Source organism: Idiotropiscis lumnitzeri, chromosome 11 (genome assembly GCF_059441095.1).
Source record: "Idiotropiscis lumnitzeri isolate Australia: NSW breed Sydney's pygmy pipehorse chromosome 11, RoL_Ilum_1.0, whole genome shotgun sequence".
NCBI classification, from domain to species: domain Eukaryota; kingdom Metazoa; phylum Chordata; class Actinopteri; order Syngnathiformes; family Syngnathidae; genus Idiotropiscis; species Idiotropiscis lumnitzeri.
In genome coordinates this window covers 3114565-3135991 of record NC_142401.1, presented here as the reverse complement: position 1 = coordinate 3135991, position 21427 = coordinate 3114565, and the positions used below count along the sequence as shown (strand labels likewise).

The window sequence follows — 21427 nt, the reverse complement described above, 5'->3', positions numbered from 1 at the left end:
CAAAAGAATGCAAAACCAAAAGATGTGCTTTCTTCATATTTTGGCTGTGTATGTTGTCTAATTTAGCAATGCAGAATAATACAAAACTGAAGCGTAGCAAGTACGTCTGGAGCATCTTCAGAGGTGTTCAGGATTCATTTTCTTGAGCCAAACAAGTGACGAAAGTTAAAAGCCAATTTTTTATATATATTTGGAGATTTTAAGACTGTCACATAACCATTTATTGGAACTTAGTAATTTATAGCGAGAGTAAAAAAAAAAAAAAGGCTCACGCGTAAGAAAATAATTTTTGATACACACTCAAAATCTTAAATGTCCAGTTTAAAATATTTTATTCCATAATGTTTGGAGTTGCAGCACATTTACTGTTCTATCAAGTGTAACTGTTAGCAATGCTTCTCATTTCCTAATATTCATCCCTTATGGTGGTGAACAGAAAAAAAACAGATAACACACACATACATCTTATCAGAAACGCAGTACAAATACATTTTCATGCACACAAAGAAAGCCAGCTTCCCAATATTTGGTTAGTGTCACAACATTGTTACAATGCTCAGTTGTGTATACAGTAAATGGACATTTTCTTTCCGAACATGAAAGCCAGAAGAACAAAAGGTTTATGCACCTATTGTAAACCTTTTTTTTTTTTTTTTTTTACAGTATTCACAGATGTCCACAAGTGTGCTTTTTGAAATTGCCCCCCGCTGCTGGCCCCTTAAAACGAAAAAGAAGAATGCCCTTTGTACAAAACCTTGACTCTCTATTGCACCGCAGTCTCAGTATACATGAAGTTTGCATTTGGTAAAGCCCCGCCGTCTATTTGAATCTACTAAATTGTTCCTCTAGGAGTGACTCACAGCAGAATTCCTCTGATAAAAAAAAACAAAACAATATATTTTTAATAGCTCCTGATTAAAACAGTGTGAATATTTGAATATTATAGCGTGAATGAACTGGACGCATTCTCCATGTCCACGGTCCCCTAAGTTTCAGTCGGCATACATCCACGTCGGGGTTGTGCAACAGGCGTTCCTGCACATGTCCTGGTACGGCGTCCAAATAGTCGAGCAACAGCAGTCATCCCCGTCACCTCTTATCAGCAATAAAATGTTCCCTGTCACATGAAGAGCTTCACAGCTGGGCTCCATACAGCTTACGCGCTGCACTCCCTAGCACAAACTGTCGCCAATGTCCTAGAACATATGAGTTTGGTGAGGACAGTAACAGCAACAATAAAATTAACAACAACAATATTTGCCCCAAAGTTACGTATACACAAAGAGCCCGTTTTCTTTTAAGTCCAAATAAATCCACAGAATGAAAGGCCTACTATGTACAACCTACAATAAATACTGAAGTAGCATATGTGTTACGGTTTCAAACGATGGATGTTGGGGTGTTGTGTCTTAGCCTTTTTTTCCTCAGTTCTTTCTTTTCATATTTTTCCTGGTTTGTGTGTTTTTTATTTTTTTTTTCTTGTCGCTTCCCTCAATGAGTCCCTCCCAGTTTTGGTGGTCGAGGGTGTTTCGGAAATCATTGGCCTCCTCATGTCTCTACATCGTCCTGCTCGTCTTCCTTCGCTACGTCGCCGTGATGCCGGCGGTTGCGGGGCTTCTTCTGTTCCTTGAATTCTTTCAGGTCTTTGACTTTAAGAGCACCGAGCACGGGGTCGCCAAACTGCCAGTAGTCCTGGCAATACTGATTGATGAGGCTCATCTCTGGTTGGCTTAGAATGGTCAGCAGGTCCTTGTACTGGACGGCGCTGGGAGTCCATTGGGTGCTGGAGTGGAGCGATGGCGGCAAGAGACCTCCTGCGCCTTCCACCAGGGCGTTATTGACGGCACGGCTTGACAGCACCACCAGCTGCAGCTTGACGAGCGTGTGCTTGAAGTTCTTTTCTGTGGCGGTGCACTGGTACATGCCAGAGTCAGAAGGATGCAGAGAGCGCAGGAGCAGACCTTGTTCTGTTTTTAGGATCCGGCCGTCAGAACGCATCTATAGAGAGGGAAAAAATATTTATTTATTTTATTTTTAATTAATTTATTTATTTATTTTTTTTTTAAATTTATTTATGACATCCACCGTCCTATCTTACAGTATTAAAAGTGTTGCATCTTTAAACAGATACATTTTTACTGCTCAGAATATTCCCGATCAAATACGAGCATATTGAAGGTTGAATAACCACCGGGAAAAGAACCTGTTTGGAGTCCAAGAGTGCACAATATTCATATAATGACCTTTTGAGTATTTTGCATAACAAAAATGCGACAGGAGAAGAGAGAGGAAAATAGAGCAGGAGTGAACTGAAAAGAAATAATAGTCAATCCGTCAGCAATAGACGTGAGTTGTGTGATGATATTCCTCAAATGGAATTATTTATCTGAAAGTTTAGCACAGCCATAATAGATAAATCCAAACTGCCATGTGCTCACGACCATGGGCGTCTTTGAAAAAAGACGTTTTCTCGCCTCTCACCTCCTTCCTGCGGTCGCTGTTATCTCGCTGGAGATGCCATTTGATGACGGCATGTGGGGAGCGGGCCTGACACTCCAGGAAGGTACTGCTTCCCTCCACCCCATACTGTACCATCTCCAGAGTATTCTTATTTGCTGCAGGGCAAAAGGAGAGCGCGGTGTTACCATGGCAACAAAACACTCATTACCATGAGCTCCCTTCACCCAAAATCTTCGGAGTGGCAAATCAAAGCACTTGGCTTCCGCAGATTACCATAAAACTGACACAATGCAACCATTAGGGCCCATTATGTTGAGTACCGTGATCGGTTTTAGGTTCCAGTCGACATACCATTCGTGCCTGAGCTGATTAATAAAACAAATAGCGTCAACCAGAGCTGCAACGTGAACTTGCGCATGGTGCGAAGAACAAGCGCCTCACCGTTGGAGTTGAAGCCTCGACACTGGCGAATCGGGTTCCCGTACTTGACGTCCTGTCTCCGGCTACGTCTAAACGGGTCAGACCAGTGTCGCGGGAAAGAAAAAGAGAGGGGGGAAAAAAATGGCATAAAGCAACTGAAAGCCATTCAAAGCAGACTATGATGTCATAAATGCGTCAAATTCCAAACGGTACAAAAGCACAAACTCGAGGTCACGCTGCAACTTAACCTTTCACCTAGAGAGTTGAAAACTGCCCATGTGGTTTTGCTCTCAATTTTTGACACCAAATCATTTTTTTACACTACTTTTTTTTCCACATTTTCTCCAATGCTAATCATTCTAATCAATGACTCGGTGCTCACCTCTTCTGGGAAGCGGAGTACCGGGAGCATGACTTGCCGTCCCAGGCGCAGTACGGGTCACGAGCCAAACAGCAGTCAGCGCACGCTTCTCCGTAAACATCGCAGCGGTGAAGCGCGAGCTGGGTCAGCCCAACCGCGGATGACACGTAGAGCTGTTGCTGTTGAGAGAACAAGAGGGAGTGTGGGGAAGAAAATGTTTTTACAATGTCCAATTAGCCAACGAAAAACAATTTGATGTCCAAAAAACAAGTGTCAAACTAACTCATATCTGCAGCGTACAAACGTTTGCATGGTACGAGTCACTTCATTTCAGAGAACTAATTTAACAGACCAAATACGTCTTCATGTCAAATTTAGACATCTAAATATGCTCTTGAGCAGGAAAAAGTCTGGCAGATGCCTCCTTGGAATATTAATATCATTTATCCTTTGCAAAATGTTCGAGTAACTATGAGAAGTATGTACTACGTGTTGATAATTGAAATCATCGAAACAAAAAGAATGAATTAGGTCTACACCAAACCGCACATTCATGCTTACCCTTTTCGAGGAGACCTTCATTGTTGTAATTGGAGTTGGAACCTTAAATTGGAAAAAGAAAATGTTTTAATGAAGCGGTTTGTCTATCTACTACGAATATTGTCAAACAAAGAAACTGTGAGGGCAAGCCAGGAAATAATAATAGAAAATGTCAAATATAAACTATGCCAACAATACAATAATACACACTCTCTCTCTCCTCATATATATATATACATTCAACAGTAAGAAGAAGAAAAACAAAAAAAATGCTGACCCTGAACACCTCTACCTCCTCCAGTACAAGCTCTTCAGTCTGCAGGTCATCTCTGGGAAGAACGATAACTTTTTGAACTGTTCCCTTGTCTGTGGAGGAAACAAACACAAACACACACATGGCTGTCAGTGAAACACTTGCAATTGCGCAACCCCTTCCTCGCCCCGAACGCAAAACCTGCTGCCTGCGCCATGGCAGTGTGACCCGACTTTGCCCCCGTCGCACGGTTCCTTCGACGTTGCTCCGTGACGTGAGTCTGTGATCCCCTTATTTTAAAAGGGTGTCCAATGTCTGTCCCATATTTGAGAAATAATGTCACTTTGAACAGGATCAGTACATCTGTGCTTACAATGCATGTCTGCATGAATGAAATGTTTAACACTAGGTGGCGCTCTTCTAAAAAGGCATGCGCAAGGTGGACATTGCATTGATTTGTTAATCATAAAAAGTGAGTACATGAGAATGTTTCAGAGAGTATGCTTTGGCTTCTGAAGGTGCTACATAGTGCTGTGTCACTGGAAATGCCCAAATCCTAAACTATTTACCTTGTAGGCAATTATTCATTCAATATAATAAATAGACAACGTTAACTTTATCGATCAAGAGTGTCACAATTATTACCTTTTACAAAAGCAAAATTATGCAAACAACTTTTGTGAAAGTGCAGGCTGACCAAAATATATTAGCGCTTTGAAAATCTTTGCCTACCTTTCACACATTTAATGTGAAGAATGACAAAAAGGCCCCCCGCATTCTTGAATATTTCCTTTGCGGTCCTTGATCTAAAAATGTTGGAAAGTAAACTTTGGCTGTGCCCCTCCTTCTTTGTACGACATCAATACTATGCTTGATTTCTGTTGGCATTCCTGTGAGCAGGATGCATAATTTATTGTTATGACTTGTGCAGGGAGTCTTCAATGGTGGGCTGAATGGTTGTGTCTGACAGCAGCTGAAAGCCAACACATTCCTCCGGCAGGCCCGGCATCACGTATAAAGTCATTAGTCTTTTCTCCATAATGCACAGACGAACAAAGACGACAGTTGGAATGTGGCAGAATGCAGTATGTGGGGTGTGTGTGTGTGTGTGTGTTTCGAGGGGGGCTGCTTACTGTGCAATGGCTGTATTGTCATTATGTATGTCAACCCCTCTGCTCTTTTTACCCCCTGCAACTTCCACACCTCCCTGATGTTAATCTGCCATGGAGCCCAGGTAAAAATCGTTTTTGTGAATAGAATGAGTTTGAAAAAAAGTTTGATAGGTCACCCCACCAGGTTCCGCAACAGCACAAAAGTTTATTTTAGTGATTAATTATAGTAGTAGTACAACAGTACCCGTCCACAAATATGGGATTATTTCAACAGATCTATTTTTTCCACAATTTTCCAACTTCACTCTGATGCTTGGATTTCCTCTTCAGAGCGATCAACTTATCACTGCAGTCAATTGAGCTTTTTGTGAGAAAATAAGAGGTGCATCCAATTTATGTAAAGTTAAAAAAATAATAATACAAGAGCTCCCAACTCACCAGTTCCCAAGAAAAGCACTTCATAGTTGCCATCGGCAGCAGTCACCTGGTCCACCGCAATGGTAGTGAACTCATAGTCCACGTTGGTCCGAACCACTAGAGGGCGCTTGTGTACTGGGTAGACTGAATTGTACATGGCCGGGTGATTCCTCATGAAGTTGATCACTTCATCCGGATAGTCCTTAGTGGACTTCATGTTGGGGGTGAATGTGCCTCCAGGGCACTAGAGAAAGAACAGAATCAACAATATTTAACATGCTCAGGTGAAGAAAAACACACATAAAGACCTGTCTTGTGTTTAGTTGTGCTGACACTGCGTTTCGCTGACACGGTTTCTATTTGTGGTTTAGAGCAAAGAAAAATCAATGTTATGCCAGCTTGCTGTGGGATTCGTGTGTGGGGTCCATGCGGGGTTCGACCTTCTATAGGTGAGACTTACTGTGCCTGGGCGGGGGTAGGGGATCTTCCCAGTGTAGGCCACCCACTGGTAATTGGGACCTTCCTTGTGGGCGAAGGGTCCATTGAAGACCATACGAATGTCCGCCATGGAGAAGACGCAAACGGCCGAGCCCTTGAAGACAGAACTGTGACAAGGATGGGACAGGAAAGTGAAACACACAAAAATGCAGATATTACATTCAAGCAAGAATTATAATTCAATTCATTTGTATAGAGAACATAGAAAACGAACCCAGAGACAGAAAAGACTCCAAAGATGACAGGATTTTTGGTGTCCTGTGTTGGCTGTATGTAAACATCACCTGGAAGACAAGTAATTGAGAAAGGAAAAAAAAGGAGTCCATGATCATACTTTAATGAAATAATATTTTCAGCGGTTTCAGTGAACCTTTGTTGAGAAACCCCCTCCCAGAAAAGTTGAAGAAACATGCTACTGATTGTTGGTGTTGGACAAAGAGGGATTGTTTCTTCACGCTTTGGAAATCTCCAAAATCCCACAAGAAGCCAAACGGGTTGTTATAATAAGGTCGGATGGGTCGTGTGTTTAAACACATAATCGGGCTTTTTTCATGTAAAAAAAAAAAAAATTCCATTCATTTGTAGGGCGAGCTAGCCAGTTAACTGGTCGTCCATTTTTGGGCACAGAAAAACAAACAGCAATTGATATTCACACCTTAGGGCAGTTGTGAGTCTTTACTGAACCGAACATGCGTGTTTTTAGAATGCGGGAGAAAGCTGGAGAAAATCAACACTAGCATGGCGAGAATATGCACACTCCGAGCTGAGAGGTCTGAGCCAAGATTTGACTTAGAACCTCTCGATTGTGGGAGACGGGGAAACTATCAGTCAGCCGTGCCGCACGTCAAAATGCCATCAACAAAATTATTTTTAAACAGTACGTACGAACAAACTAAAAAAACATTTTAGTTCTCCTTTCATACAGAGCTCAGGATTTCTCTCAAATGTCCAATTTAAAGGAAGTCCATGTTTTTATTTTGTCTCTTTTGTTCGACTTGAATACGGCTGCTTTTCTTGCGAACGGCCTCCACATACAACACAAAAGAAAGCTTACGTCACAAAACGGAGAATGTGCACTGAGCCTTAAGGTGTGCACGTTAGAACACGACAGTGGATTTTTGACTAGTACAGATAATGAAAACTAACAAAATAAAAACAAGACATTAAAAAAAAAAAATCAAAAGGAAATAAAAATGAACATAATGAAACTCGACATAGATCAGCACGTGAAATGAACCGTCCGAGCGCGAAGCAAACAAAATGATGCATGGAAGGTGATTGAACACCGCCCTCAAATCTGAACTGCAAATGTCCTCATTGGGGTGTCTGTACAGTGTTGCATTCCTTTCGGGACTTGAATGAAATGTGAGTTCATTGCTGGGAACCCAAAAAAGCACTAACTCTACAGTATATTTTTTCGTAAAAGCCTCACACGCAAAAACGTTATTTATGACGCAAAACAGCTGTAACAAAGGTCTCCAATTCACATCAAACATTTCACATACAGTCAAACACAATAAATAAAATAATACAAATTATTTTCTAATTAAAATATACACGCTTGAATGTAAACAAACAACTGCCGTTTTCTAAATGTTTCCTTCTGTTGACGAGTAAGGCAGGAAGAATAGAGGAGGAATAGTTCAAGTCTCCTGTTCCATTTTGTTCCCTTTACTTCATTCAAGCGCTGGCTCTCATCCCTCTCCGTATCTCCTCAGGGATGCATTCCTCAACCGAAGCGATGCCGGCCAGCTCCATGTTCAGGCGAAACTCCTTGCTTTTATAGCGCCGTACACAAATCCAATAGAGGAAATATTCTCCGCCCCAAAAATGTCAAGCGCTGTAAATAGTTCAAACCGGGTTAGCACGAAGCAAAACGCGGTTAGAAAAAAACAAAAACAAAAACGGGAACAGACTGCCGACTCGCAGACGCTGCTTTGAATATCTGAAGGAAACAAATGGACAGCTACATTCATAATTAACTCATTTACTGCCATTGACGGCTAAAGACGTCAAAGATTCTTTTCTTTTTTTTTTTACTCGCTGGTAGTGATACAATTAAATTACTCATCTACCTGCCTAAAAATTCAAGTCCACTGAGTCAGACAGTGCACAGAAGCCCTTCGCATGGATGCTGACCACAACGATTCAAAGCATAAAAATCAATTCCAGTGCCCAAACTATCATCCAGGTCCTCATTTAATGATTTGCACGGGACAAACCAGTCACAAAGCGTATGTCACTAAAACCAGAGCACCATTTTAAAAAAAAGACAGATGAGTCATTGCTTTGCGCTGTAACAGACCAGACGTGTCACACATTTCTCAAGTTAGAGTCACCTTTACCGTTGCTCAAAGGACTTGAAATAATTGTCACCAATAAAAAGCAACGTGTGCTTTTCGGGACTGCAGCTGGCTTGAGAAGAAAAGCAAGAACTGGGTCATCGTGATGAAGTGAACCTAAACTCTAATCAGACACTTTGAGCGTGGCACTTTTCATTCTTGACATTAGTTCAAGAGCATTAGTGAGCTGGTGCATCTGTCCTCAGTCACTGCGTGCCTCTATTTTAAACCCGGGAGACACACAGGGACGTACCAGAGGGGCGACTATTCTCACAGTCACACACATTCCTATTTGGTGATGATCGGATCTGCAGACCATCGGTCCCCCTTTCCATACAAATTTAGGAGAAAAAAACAAAAAGCAAATGCGACGGTGGTGTGGGGGGTTCCTGTGTCGCATTACAGTACCCTTGATAGGTCATAAAATGGAAAGAAGGAAGAAAGCCAGAGCGTGAGCCAAAGATCCCGCACATGTGGCGTTAGTGTGTATGAAAGTAGGACACTTTTGGCAGGTGCCGCTGGAGAAACAGAACCTCGAGTTTTCCTTTTAGGCATATCAGATGCGATTGTTCTTGACAGGTACTTGGACTTAAATATGTCTTTCATAAATGTCGTCGTTTTGTTCTGAACAATTTGATACTTACTGTCAAAATGATTAAATGGATGACATACTAGATTTCAAGCGGAGGTTGTCGCTAAAGTTCCTCGCAGATGTAACTGGTAGAAAATGTATTTGTGTTATATTTGTTATCTTTAAAAAAATAAAAAAATCAATCTTACAGATTACATTTGTTGGAAAATAATGGATCAGATAGAAAAAAATAAGACTTTTTAACTAATTTCATTTTAATTTAATTAATTGTTCATTTCAGGAAATATTAACCTGTTGATAGCAAATTGCGTTTTCTAGGCATAAATGCAAACAATTTTAAGACAAATCAAATTTATTTTTTGTCTAATGATATATTCTGTGTTTAATAATCATTTTTTACAATCAAGACAATTTTGTAATCGTAATCGTAATCGAATTTCAATTAATTGCACAGCCCTCGTGTATTCTATACTCACGGAGTTCATCAAAGTGTGTCTCCATTCCATCTGCCCCCGGCACCGAGCAGATGAGTCTGGCCTTTAGAAAGGTGCTCCACTTATTGACTAGGCAGCAGTGACCGCCATCATCATTCTGAGGGGGGAAAAAAAAGGTGAGAACACAAAAGTGTTTCTGCCATCGTTTGGCTACACGCACATCCTATCCGCCTACTCATCTTCCGACTCGACTGAAAACAAACCGCAGGTGGAGTCTCCCACGCAAAACTCAACATGTTGGTTTGCATTAGGAGGAAGCTTAACGGAGGAAGGGGGTTGGGAAGATAAACACAGTCTCCTCGTATTTACACTTTTCCATCTGTGGAAATAAGACTGCTATGGATCCTTAAACACAATGCACTTCTCGGAGAAATCATTTCGAAAACGGTACTATTGCCCAAAAAAATAAAAAAAAACAAAAAAATCCTATTGACCTTGAAGATGTTCAATACTTGCTTTTTCCATTTAGTCTGGTCACTTTTTTTTTTAAAGATATAAATCATCCAGACTATTAAAGTATGACGCTTAACTGGTCTTCACACCACAACTGTTCTCGGGCAAAGAGACAGAGAAGGCGGTAAGGTGAAAAGGTGAGAGGGCAAAGGGCAGCCTAACAGACAGAGGGACGCATTGTAGACAGGAAGGTTAAAGACACACGTGGATTCCAGCACATCAGTGTTGGCCAAATAGCAGTTCAACACATAAACACTTCAACACAGCGACCGACTCTTGAGACTTGAAACTGTTTTCATATTGATGCTGGTTTGCTACATTTTGTTTACACGCCCCCCCGCCCCCCACCAAACAAACACACGGCGCCGTGTACACACCAGGCAGATGCGTCCAATGCGGGATTGGGTCACGGGACTCTGGCCCATCTCCGAGGACGTCTCTCGGAAGAAGAAATAGAGCTTGTCGTCATTTCTTTCCGCGCTGTCGGGGATGAGGTGCACATGGACGAAAGTGGGATCTGCGGGCAGAAGAGGCGGACATATTTTATACACTGAATGCAGAGCGCTTGTTGAGACACTCCTAACGGCCGGAAGAGTTGACCATTAAATGGTGACGTCTCGAAGAAGTAAGACATTTACCATTTAACCATCTGGAGTTGTACTGATCGGTTCGCATGGCCGTCTTTGTCCCCAAAGTCCGGAAGATGGCCGAGTCAGTTCCCATAAAGTCGACATAGACTCCAGCGTAGAGTTCGCCATCTGAAAAGAAATAAAATCATTCCGTTTAGTAAAACGGCACGGCTACAATTGGCACAAAACAAGATTTTTACAAGATTGTATTTTCTGAGTTGAATATTTGCACAAAAAGGTTTGAAGCTTCATTTCAACTGGAGATCCTAAATTATTTTTATATATATAAAATAAATAATAAAATAAAATAAATAAAATAAGAATGAAATTATGTTCAATTTGAGAAATATGCCATAGAAGAAATGCACAAATAGATCATACTATTAGAACAATACAAATACAATACAAATGATTAAATGTGTATAATCAAGTATAAAAAATGTACAGAAGTACAATTCCGTTTCTTTCTTTCCAAAATAAATAATGAAGACCATGAATGTCAGGTAAACCATTACTTGCAGAAACAGCCCCTTAAACCTCTTCACACATTATTAAGACATCAAATATGAGCACATGCGTGTGTCCGGACAGTCTTGTTATGCGACGGGAATGGAAGGTGATTGTGTTCCAGCTGCTGTGTGCGTCCAACTGGGGAGCAGGTGTGACAGCAGGAGGTGCTGCAGAGGAAGCCAAGACCCCCCCCACACTTTACATTCAATCTTTTCTGCGGCATAATTTCGCCATCTATCATTCAAACGTTGACGGATGATCTGATCTAATGTGTAATGTGGCGTACAGCTGACTCGCCAACGGTAGACACATTTCTGCCAACTAGTGAAAATGGGCTGTAGAAAAAATAAATAAATAAAAAAATCATCTTGCTATGGGGGACTGGGGGGGGGTAACAGAAAATAATTGAGAAGCGCTGATCTAAGATGACATGATTTGTTGCATGCAGGTCAGTTAGCACTATTTACTTCCCACAGAGAGACTACTTGACACTTAGGGCAAGTATGAGGTCTGGATATGACCTTGGACCACCTTCGCAAAATCCAACATCCAAACGCAATACCCGTTTGAAAATGTAATGGTGAAACGCGACAAGGCACCACAATCAGCAAATAACAACAATGATAATGAATGATGATCACAATAATAATAGCGTCAGAGTCACTCACTAATTAAGGCTGAAACACTGTTGAGCTTGGGGTCGTAGGAGCACTTTCCTTTTCCAGACTCCGCTTTGCCAGGCTCCAAATGGAAAATATCCTCCTGCAATTGGGAAATCACACGGAGATGGCAATAAATTCAGCACTCTTGATCATGTCACAGGGATTCCCTTGTGTAGGGAAAATGAGGCTCCCTCTGACTCCTGTGGGACCTTTGGAGGGGTGGGGGGGATTAAAATAATGAGTGTGCATTCACAAAAAATAAATAAATAAATAAATAAATATGCAATGCAGGGGGAAGGAAGAAATTCAAATCAATCGTCAAGTGACTGCGATGCCCAACAATGCGCTGTGAGCTGCTTCTCTCAGCGTAACGGAGTCGATGCCAAATATTTCTCCGATTCTCGGTGCCTATGGTGGTACAGGTCTACGCTTGACAACTGTAATCCGGCACCGTGAAAACAAGACAAAGATCCAGGTAGCTTGTTGCAGCACTGAAAAGTGATTGTGAGGAATTTATGAGAGGGAATAAGTGAATCAGTGGCATGCAACGGCTTGTCCCACGGCTGCGCCTCCAAGACCAGCAAATCATGTCAAATCCTCATTTCAATTCCCTGTAGGGACCGAGATGTCTGTCATGGTCCATCAGTCGCAAAGTGGAGGAACGGCGGCGGGCGGCACCGGGCTCAACTCACTTCTCCTATACGCCCCTCGACATATTCCGACTCCAATTTGATTAAAATCACCACTTGTGCACACAAGAGCATGCGGGAAGCTCACTCTCAATCATGCCGCATGATGTCTTATTTAAAAAAAAAAAAGAAAAAAAGGGTTCCACAAGGACATGTAATTATTTCACCACACTGCTCCTGTAGTGTACTTGCTACAAAGTCCAACAAATAATATGATGAGAAAACGTGAACACTTCAATTTTTTAAAGCGCTCAAATTTGCAGCTTTTTTTATTTCCTTTGCCGCGCAGTCGGTTACGGCTACAGATGACCGCTGTTTGCTCAGGGCTAATATCGCCTGCTGTGAGAGCGGGTGGGTAAGATGCTGACGAAATCTGCTGCCTCGACGGAAGACGCTGCAAAACATTCCCGCTGAAGGTTGACGGCCGTGCGGCAGAAAGAAATGACGAGGACGACGCCCTTTTTTGTCTTGGAAAAGCAAAATCATTTCCTCAAATTTGATTTGGTCGCAGCTCTGATTTCAAGGCCGCGACGCCGTGCATTCAAGCCTTTGTCCTGCCAGCGTCATTTTGAACTTTCAGTCGGCTGAATACATTCGACTTCAACCCAGCTCGGCCACAAATCTGACTTTTCAGGAAAACACATCAGAGTATGGATAAGAAAGAATGATGAAATAGTGAGGTTAGCATAAAGGAATACGATTACAACTCAAGACAAAAGGTGAGGGGGGGGGGGGGTGGACCACAAATAAAACAAAGTGCACAAAATGGTTAAAAAGCATGCTTGGGGTTAAAAAAATTGAACATGTGATGGCCAGAAAGAAAAGAATGGCACATGCATGTGATTATGATCCCAAGCAGTATGCAGGCCTGCGGTGCAAACAGGGCAGACATCACACCTTGAGTCCAAGGGTCTCATGCACAGCGCTCGCTTCGGCTGCACGGTTAGCCCTTCCTCTGGCCTGCGCCATCTGTAGATACATGGATGTCTAAAACAGGAGAAAGCAACACAGTGCGGGTTTTATGGAGAAGATCGGATCGAAATGAGCTTTGAGGCTTCCTGTTTCATTAATTACAACGATACTTGCAAAGATATACGTGGAAGATTTATTTTTGCTTATACAACTAAATCAATAGACAGAGATGGACAGGGTGGAACGGTCCGGGGAGTGGAGGGCGGCGGAACGGGTTGAGGGGCAAAAGTTTTTATGAATAAGGCCGGAGGGTTGAAGCCGTAACAGTACAGAGATCGCGGCCGGAGGGCAGGGGGACTGACCGTCAAAAAAGGGTCAAGTGCCCAGCTCTGTCAATAAATCATAAGAAAAAAATGATCAAAGTCAATCAAGTTGTTCTAATATTTAAATTTCTCACTTGGCTGAAAATTGTGCTCACGGGAATGCTCACAAATGCACATTGCGACACCGAAAATAACCTTCTCATTAGGAGACAAAACCAGGAACGTTCCAGTGACACACCATAATGGGAGCTCCCTCTTGCGATTACCGCAAGTTCTCACATCGTGGAGTTTGCCAGAAGTTCTCGATGGACTGGTGCAAGGTGACCGAAAAGATGGAAGACGTTTGTTCGAAGACGCCATATAGAAACCAGATGCCACATAAAAAGCCACACTTGCCGCTGCAGGTTTCAAATCGAATCTCAAGGGCCGGTCCAGTAGTCAATTACATCTAATGTGGCCTTTTTATTGAAATCATCATTGGGAAAACAAAGTAGAATACTTAAAGACGCGTGAGGTTTTAATGTGAAGGAGCGGGGGAGGTTATGATTCCTGGCTCGGTTTAGGAAATTCAAGTGGTGCCATTAAAGGCCGAGGCTAAACAGAGTGGCTTTAACAGCTCATTTGGGATAACAGCTGTGCATGTGTGAGCAAATTTGTGGTGCCTGCTTACAGGCAGTGCGCCACAAACAGGCCTAAATTGTGTCGGAAAATCATTAACCAACATATAAGTACCTTAGCAGGAGGTGGCGCGAGAATATAATCAGAGGTGAGAGGAGAGAAAAAAAAGAACGAAGGTCCCAAACTGCCAATCATGATGATTGGAGAAAGATTTTCTTTAGTTTTTTTCTTACCTGAGATTTACGCCCTCGGTTGACAAACGTACAGACTGGATTGTAAGCGCCGGTCCCACAGACATACAGCTGAGTCCGATTCCATGGCTCAATTAGACGGATGAAGTTAGCACACTCTTCCTGAAGAGAATGAGAGCAGGCCAGACTTGATCCAAAAGTGTGACGTGTCAACGGTCAAAGAAACGGTTGTTAGAAAACTGCAGTTGCTCGTTCAAGTTCACTCTCAGCGCGGACGGTAGCAAACGTGAGCAACATCATGCATGCTGTGCTCTCCGTGTTCTCGTTCCGGTCAACGGAGGATTCAGTTTTGCTCGCTAAATGTGCAACAAGAGGGAATAAAACACGGCACCTCATGTATGCGAAATGCAGGGAGCAATTATTATTATCGGAATTATTGTTTTGTATTTTGTGCAAAGCACTTTGTTACAGTTGCGGCTGTTGTGAAAGTATAAGTTAAGAATTACAACCAATGATGTCAAATTATATTTGGGGGAACCGCAAAATTGTCTCTAAACACATTTCTAAAAGGCTGTCTGGCCGATGGAAATAATATAACGACTTATGCTGGCGCAACAGGCCTGCAATCACGGCATACTTACATTGGCGTCTTTCCCACTTACGAGGCATTCCATCTTTCTTCGTTCTGACACTGGCCAGTGGATCTGTGAGCAGGAAAACAGTTCATATTTATGGGTGTCTCAGTCTAAATTTGTAATGGACGTCCACCAAGGCTGACATTCGTCCTGCAGGAATTATCCGAACGTAACAACAGACTCGCACAAAAAAAAAAAAAGGCCACTGATACGAATGAAAAAGAAATTAAAAAAATCATTTCTTACAATATGAGGATCCTTGTTGATGTCATGGAGATCCAGAGACAGGATGTGATCCTTGCTACCGATGTACATGCGGTCATAGTCCTCATCCATGCGCAAGATCCGATAATCAGAGGTGTTGAGGAGGTAAGCGAAATGATGAGCGGTACCAGTCGATCGCAACTCTGTTTGGAGGAAGAAATATGACACGCATTACACGCTCAATTACGGAACTAAACGAATGTTCTTTGTGGCACTGCAATGTATCTGTTTGGAGTTATCTGATGGTTTTCCACGAACAACGATGTAACCTGACCCCGACGCATTAGGAAGAAGTGCTACTGAGCGTCTGTCACAAGGTGTTGAGAGCTAAATACCACCCGAGTAGATGTGAAGAGTTGCAAAGTCTTTCATCAAAGGTCGTCGATGACTTGCATGAAAGAGACATTGTGAGAGAAAATCCAAAAATGAAACACCACACAGAAGCCTCTTGCACATTCTCAGGCGGTGGTTCTCAAAAGGGGGTTCTAGGACCCCTAGGGGTACGTGAAGGAACTCCAGGGGGTATGTGAGATTTTAAATGAAAGAAAAACGTGCAAAAATTCTTTAAAAATAATTATTGAATTAATTAAATGTTTCAGTAAAATAGAAGTAAATTATTCAGTTTTATTATTTAAAAATAAAAACAGATTCTCCCCCAAAGGAGAATGTCAATCACTTGAAGTTGCAAACAATGGAATCGTGTTGGAAGCGTAAGCATTCTTAAAAAAAAACAAAAAAACTCAGGCACAAGTGCAAAAGAAGTCCAAACCAGGGGCAGAAAAATTCCGGTTGTATGTTGAAGATTTTGTTTTATTTGGATTTATACCCGCAATTTGCAGATCTGTTCTCTAATCCAAAAGAGGACACTTAATGTTGATTTTTTTTTTTGTGGAGCAATACAAATGTAGTTTGAAAGGTTCTAAAAAGCACTAAATCAAAAAAACGTTTTTAAAGCCGACCCAGGAATATGCCATCATCGGGCGTCGTATCAGAGACGCCATTCCGCCATTGTGTAAGGAGAAGATCAAGTTGAGATTTATTTCGGACGCTATTTCGTGAAGGTCAACATGGAGTGTGCCTTTGGTCACACAATGCAGCAAACATGTCCTCTCAAGTCGAGAGTGACCCGATCTGCCAACAGCTATGTGTCGGAGTGTTTGTTTGATACGCTCTTCTGGGTTCAGTTGGCGCCTACAAGCAAAGCACGGAGGCCAGGCCACACCATGGGCAAACAAAGTCCTCTACAATCAATAGAACAGTCACAATTTTCAGACTGTTGGAGAAAATTTGGGGTTCCTCTTGAACTAGAGGAAATCGCCACTTCTGTTTTGTCTCCAATCTACAGACAAGATGAAGCTGAAAGAGAGAGCCACATTTCCAAGTTAGCCAAAATCTGGTTTTGTTGATTTAAGAGCCAAAAATGTGGCGCAAAGTAGGGCTGGGTATCGATATTCGAAATTACAAACACGATTTTCTTTGATACGCAAGGGCCCGATTCGATTTTCAATTCACTTGGATTGATTTTCGATTCAATGAAGGATTTCACGCGCTACCAATTTTCAAAACAATAAATACATCTGCCTTCAAGTTTGCTGGCGCGGACCTCACTGCTTCCGCCAGTTTGTTTTAATACGCTACTTTGGTGTAGTGACATGATCTCGCATGACGTATGAAGTCATCAAAATTTATGGGGAAAAAGACGTTACTAAAAGTATCGATATGGGTTTTATGAATGGATATCAGGCTATGAAAAGGAAAATCGATTCAGTGAATTATCTGTAGTATACACAAGTTTGTTCAAGTTAACGCAATCTGTGATCTCAACTATTATTATTCCACAAGTTCTGAAAGACTGACTGTGTATTTTGCGTCACATGCTAGGAATTGCCAAACATTGCTTTCAACTTTTAACATGTTTCCCCATTAGCTCTTAAAATAAAGACCATTGCAAGAACTTTCCAAAGCGACCCACCATGGAAGCTGATCTCACTGAAGTAAAGTCAATTTTAAAGAGTTACACCAATAAGCATTTAAAAAAAATGACATTTTCTATATTTGTTGGGTTTGACTTGATCACAGTGCCCAGCAAGGCAATGTTTACACGTCCACGAAAAGACGGACAGCTGTCAAAGCCTTGCGCATGTGGCCTGACCCTGCGATTATTTGTGTTGGAAACTTAAGTTGAATGATGCCTCCCCATACAACCCAGTCCGGCTGCTGTGTTTGTGTGTCTGTGTGTGTATGAGTAAGAACACAACGGCCAGACACACATTGCGCAAGCACACCCGTGCCGAGGGCCAGTCGGTCCTTCCTCAAGCCGGTTTTCAGCAACTCTTCAGTATGTTTGTTGAAGCTGGATGGGACCTTGTGTCAGTTGAGGCGGGAATGTGAACCGTGCATAGCACCAAGTCCCCGTATAGAGAACTACACAGTACAGAACAAACATACGGAACGCAAGCTTATAATCATCTGATAAATACAGGATACGGTGTGGTCGACACAGCATGCGGAAATTGGCCTCTACTTTTTAAATACAGTCCACCGCGACATGAATTGTACATCTACTGTATGAGGTGATGGTGTTGTCGAAAAAAGCTCAGCCTGTAGGGAAACTTTGCTCTTTCATTAGATGGAATAACTCAGAGCTTAAGTTAAGTCTCTGGCAATGTTTGCACCTGACATTAACGTGCATCTCAGGTGATCCGATTACAAGTGGACACGTTAGCTCATGCTTGGCATCTGAGGATGACGAAACATGTGCCTCGAGTGACCACTTGTGATTAGATGTCACTCGACTGCTCTATAAAAATACACACTGACATCATTTATTTTTACGTGTGAAGACAGAACGGTGATTTTAACCAGCACAAAGCGCACTGGATGCGTCATGCCTTGTTTGACGAGGGTTTTAAAAACGGCTTCGGATACTTTCATAAAGGGTCCATTAATATGGAGCTATTTTGAAATGGAAAGCCAGTGTTATATTTTATTATTTTTTTCTGGCCTGATAGGTAAAAAAAAATGGTTAAACTGGTCTGAAACAAGACATGAAAATGTAACGATTAATCGAATATCGATTTAAAATCGATTTAAGCTGCTTAAAATACGCATTGATTTGATCACAAAAGGATTTGTAATGATAACATTCAAATTTACATTTGTAAATATTTTTACTCTGGCACTAACAAAACATTGATAAACAAAAATGAAAGGACCGATTGAAGGTGTTGAAAACATATTTTAGGTGTAACTTTTGTCGTTCATTTTTGAAAAAGAAAACACAACCAAAACAAAAACATTACAGACGTGGAACTCTTGCCTCATTTGTACTCAAAATATTGCACTTCCTTTCTTTCAGCAACATGTACACACAAGTTACTAGACTATCACTGTTTCCAGGGAGAGTTGGGTTACAAATAGATTTGCATATATTTCAAAGAAGGACATTCCAAACATGCTTTTGGATAAAAGCTGGTCAGGACAGGTCGATGGGTTGCGTGCCTGATTCTTTGTGAAGTGCGTGTGTGAATACATAGATGAGGTTTCGACATTATGATACTCTGTGTACGGTTTGGTTAACATCGTTGGGTCTACACCCACACAAGGGAGGCTTTGTCTTCTGAAATGAGCAAATCCCTCGGTGGACTGGCAATAATGCTATTAGTGGTGAAAGTAAACCGGGAAGGGAATAAGATCCTTGCACTCAGCAACATCTTGACTTCAAGTCATGCACCTGTACACCGGGACTTGAGCGCTGTGCAGGTGGGCCGATAGGAACATAAGCCCCGTCCTCGGTTTAAAAAAAAAAAAATGCTCAGTCTGCTGAACATAGACAAGTGTTCTTTCACGCGCCATCTCGAGATGCAAAGCAGTTTAGAGAGGTGTGTGGATATCTAGTGGCTTCATGTCAATTGCTGCGAAAAAAAAGAGGCAAAAATGCAGATAATTTTCCTTCAATACTGACCCTGAGGAATGTTACAGTTTTTTTTTTTTTTTTTTTAGCGCATGAAAATGGGAGCAAAAATACAAGTGGGTGTGGCGGGCATGAAGCGCACATTCACGAACAGATATTGATATGGGTAGTCTAGAACATAAGTGCTCAGGTTTCAAATACTAAATAAAAAATAAAAAATAGACACACACACACACACACACACACACACCGTCGCCCATGGCAGAACAGTGCATTTTCTTGTTGAAAGCTGATCGGGAACAAGCGGGAGTTTCATGATGAGGGATATTAAAAGTGAGCAGTCTGTTGCTTTGACACCCAATCGGGAGGGAACAATCATGAGTGATGATGAGCCAAGCGTGACGCAATAACCTGCTCAAGTCTTTGATCTGTGAATTCCACTTTGTGAAGCATGTAAAGTGCCCGAGAAGCAAAATCTGTGGGCTCTGCATAAGCATAACCTCCTGTCCTGGAATCAAGATCAGAACATTGGCGGAAGTGACAAAACAACTTGTGGACTTGGGAGCCGTTTATCCAACAATGGCGTTTGCCTGGAGTCGGAAAACACAAATATTTTAAGATCAATCTCAAAGTTCAAGTTTTGAAAAGGACTTGTTTCGGTTCAAACACTGAAAATAGCAAGTCCTTTTTAGTTTCAGTCCTTTTTGAAAAAGAATCAGTGGAGACAATCGTCTCATCATTTGTAAACCAACACTTTCCAAAAAAACAGAATGATAACATCATTGCCGACTTAACTCTGTTATTGTCTCAAAGCAGGTACCCTACCCGAAACAATTACATAAGTGGATACCTAGTTCGACCCTACGAACCCCCAGCACATCACACACGCACACCTAAGATGTGTCCTGAGGGGGTTTCCAACAGTTCGAGAAGTGTTAGATCACACGGCAGACGGGCAGGAGCAATAATTAGGGTGTTGAAGTGCAGGTGGGAACGCTGTCAAGCTCTCACACATCAAAGGGGAGCATGTGTCAGGATTCTCCAACAAATATTTTCAGCGTTAAAGAGCGGGGTGAAAGAAGTGTAACAAATCTATTGTCTCGAAAAATCGCCCATACTTTTGTCCAGCAATGATGGGACAACCTATAAAAAGTTGATCTTTGAGAATAATCACTTTGTCGTAGGTGGAATGAATAAAAGATACATACAAAAAAATTGAAATAAAAGTGGAAAACATTTCCAAAATCGATTCGATTCGATTTTCGATTCATGGTTCACTTTGATTGATTTTTGATTCAATCAAACAGGTCACGCAGCACCAATTTTACTTTCGTATGGAAGTCATTCTCAGAAGGACCAATCCTGCTATTAGTGATTAGATGCATTAGTAAAAATATTATTTACATTAAGAACTGAAGCCAATGCAGTTCCATTATTCATATGTGTTATGACCTGATTAAAACATACAACATAGATATCGGTCTATGAAAAGTAAAATCGATTTTTTTCAACCGATCTGTATTTCTGACAGCGTTCCAGCACACCTAGCGCCGGTGTAGCGCCGTCTCTGAACTAGCCATGATTCTAGACTGCCACAATTGGCTCCGGTCCAGCAGCTTATATCTTAAGTACTTACGGCTTTCCCGGTTATCTATTCAGCTGAAGTTTCTCACAGTGATACTCTGTATTAGCAGGATAAGGAAATACCTATTACACTATAATGAACACACCATTGTGAAGATTAGGAAACGAAACTTCTGTGTTTGGTGTGTATCCACTGGACGCGGCTGCTTTTTGTCACAAAATTCAAGCTGTAATCAGTGGAACCACAACACGTTCCCACACCAAGCGGCGTCCTTCTGCACGATTTGTGTTTGTGGAAGACATTCACATGGGTTGTTCCACTTTGTGACAGTTGGCACACTTCAAAGGCAATAAAGGCGATGACGCCATACGTTAAGTATGCGCTATCTCAGTTTCGGGTTTGTTTTGCAAGTCAATGAAAAGGAATGGCATCAGAGCACACCACCTGTTTTCGGCACTTCTGCGGGTTAGTGACGCTTTGGACTGGAGAATAATAGAGCAGCTAGAAGCTAGGCCATAACACAATTTACATTATTAAGTGAATGTCTATTCTTA

The 21427-nt window shown here is 41.8% G+C and overlaps 1 protein-coding gene across 3 annotated transcripts in view; it reads right to left on the bottom strand.

Annotated features, from left to right (window-relative positions):
- Window positions 1–315: 315 nt before the first annotated feature.
- LOC148326754 (semaphorin-3F-like) overlaps window positions 316–21427 on the bottom strand; it is a 39772-nt gene continuing 18660 nt past the window's right edge. For 2 of the 3 annotated variants that reach the window (XM_088308336.1, XM_088308337.1), the window contains 17 exons: window positions 15358–15518; window positions 15118–15180; window positions 14519–14638; window positions 13330–13419; window positions 11750–11843; window positions 10581–10700; window positions 10320–10459; window positions 9472–9586; window positions 6276–6345; window positions 6024–6168; window positions 5585–5807; window positions 4059–4147; window positions 3803–3844; window positions 3264–3420; window positions 2902–2985; window positions 2482–2615; window positions 316–1998 (listed from right to left, as the gene is read on the bottom strand). In XM_088308336.1, the coding sequence (XP_088164462.1) occupies window positions 1549–1998; window positions 2482–2615; window positions 2902–2985; window positions 3264–3420; window positions 3803–3844; window positions 4059–4147; window positions 5585–5807; window positions 6024–6168; window positions 6276–6345; window positions 9472–9586; window positions 10320–10459; window positions 10581–10700; window positions 11750–11843; window positions 13330–13419; window positions 14519–14638; window positions 15118–15180; window positions 15358–15518 (2297 nt within the window). In that variant the 3' untranslated portion in view covers window positions 316–1548. The remainder of the gene's footprint in view (window positions 1999–2481; window positions 2616–2901; window positions 2986–3263; window positions 3421–3802; window positions 3845–4058; window positions 4148–5584; window positions 5808–6023; window positions 6169–6275; window positions 6346–9471; window positions 9587–10319; window positions 10460–10580; window positions 10701–11749; window positions 11844–13329; window positions 13420–14518; window positions 14639–15117; window positions 15181–15357; window positions 15519–21427) is intronic. The other variant, XM_088308338.1, reaches the window with a different exon arrangement.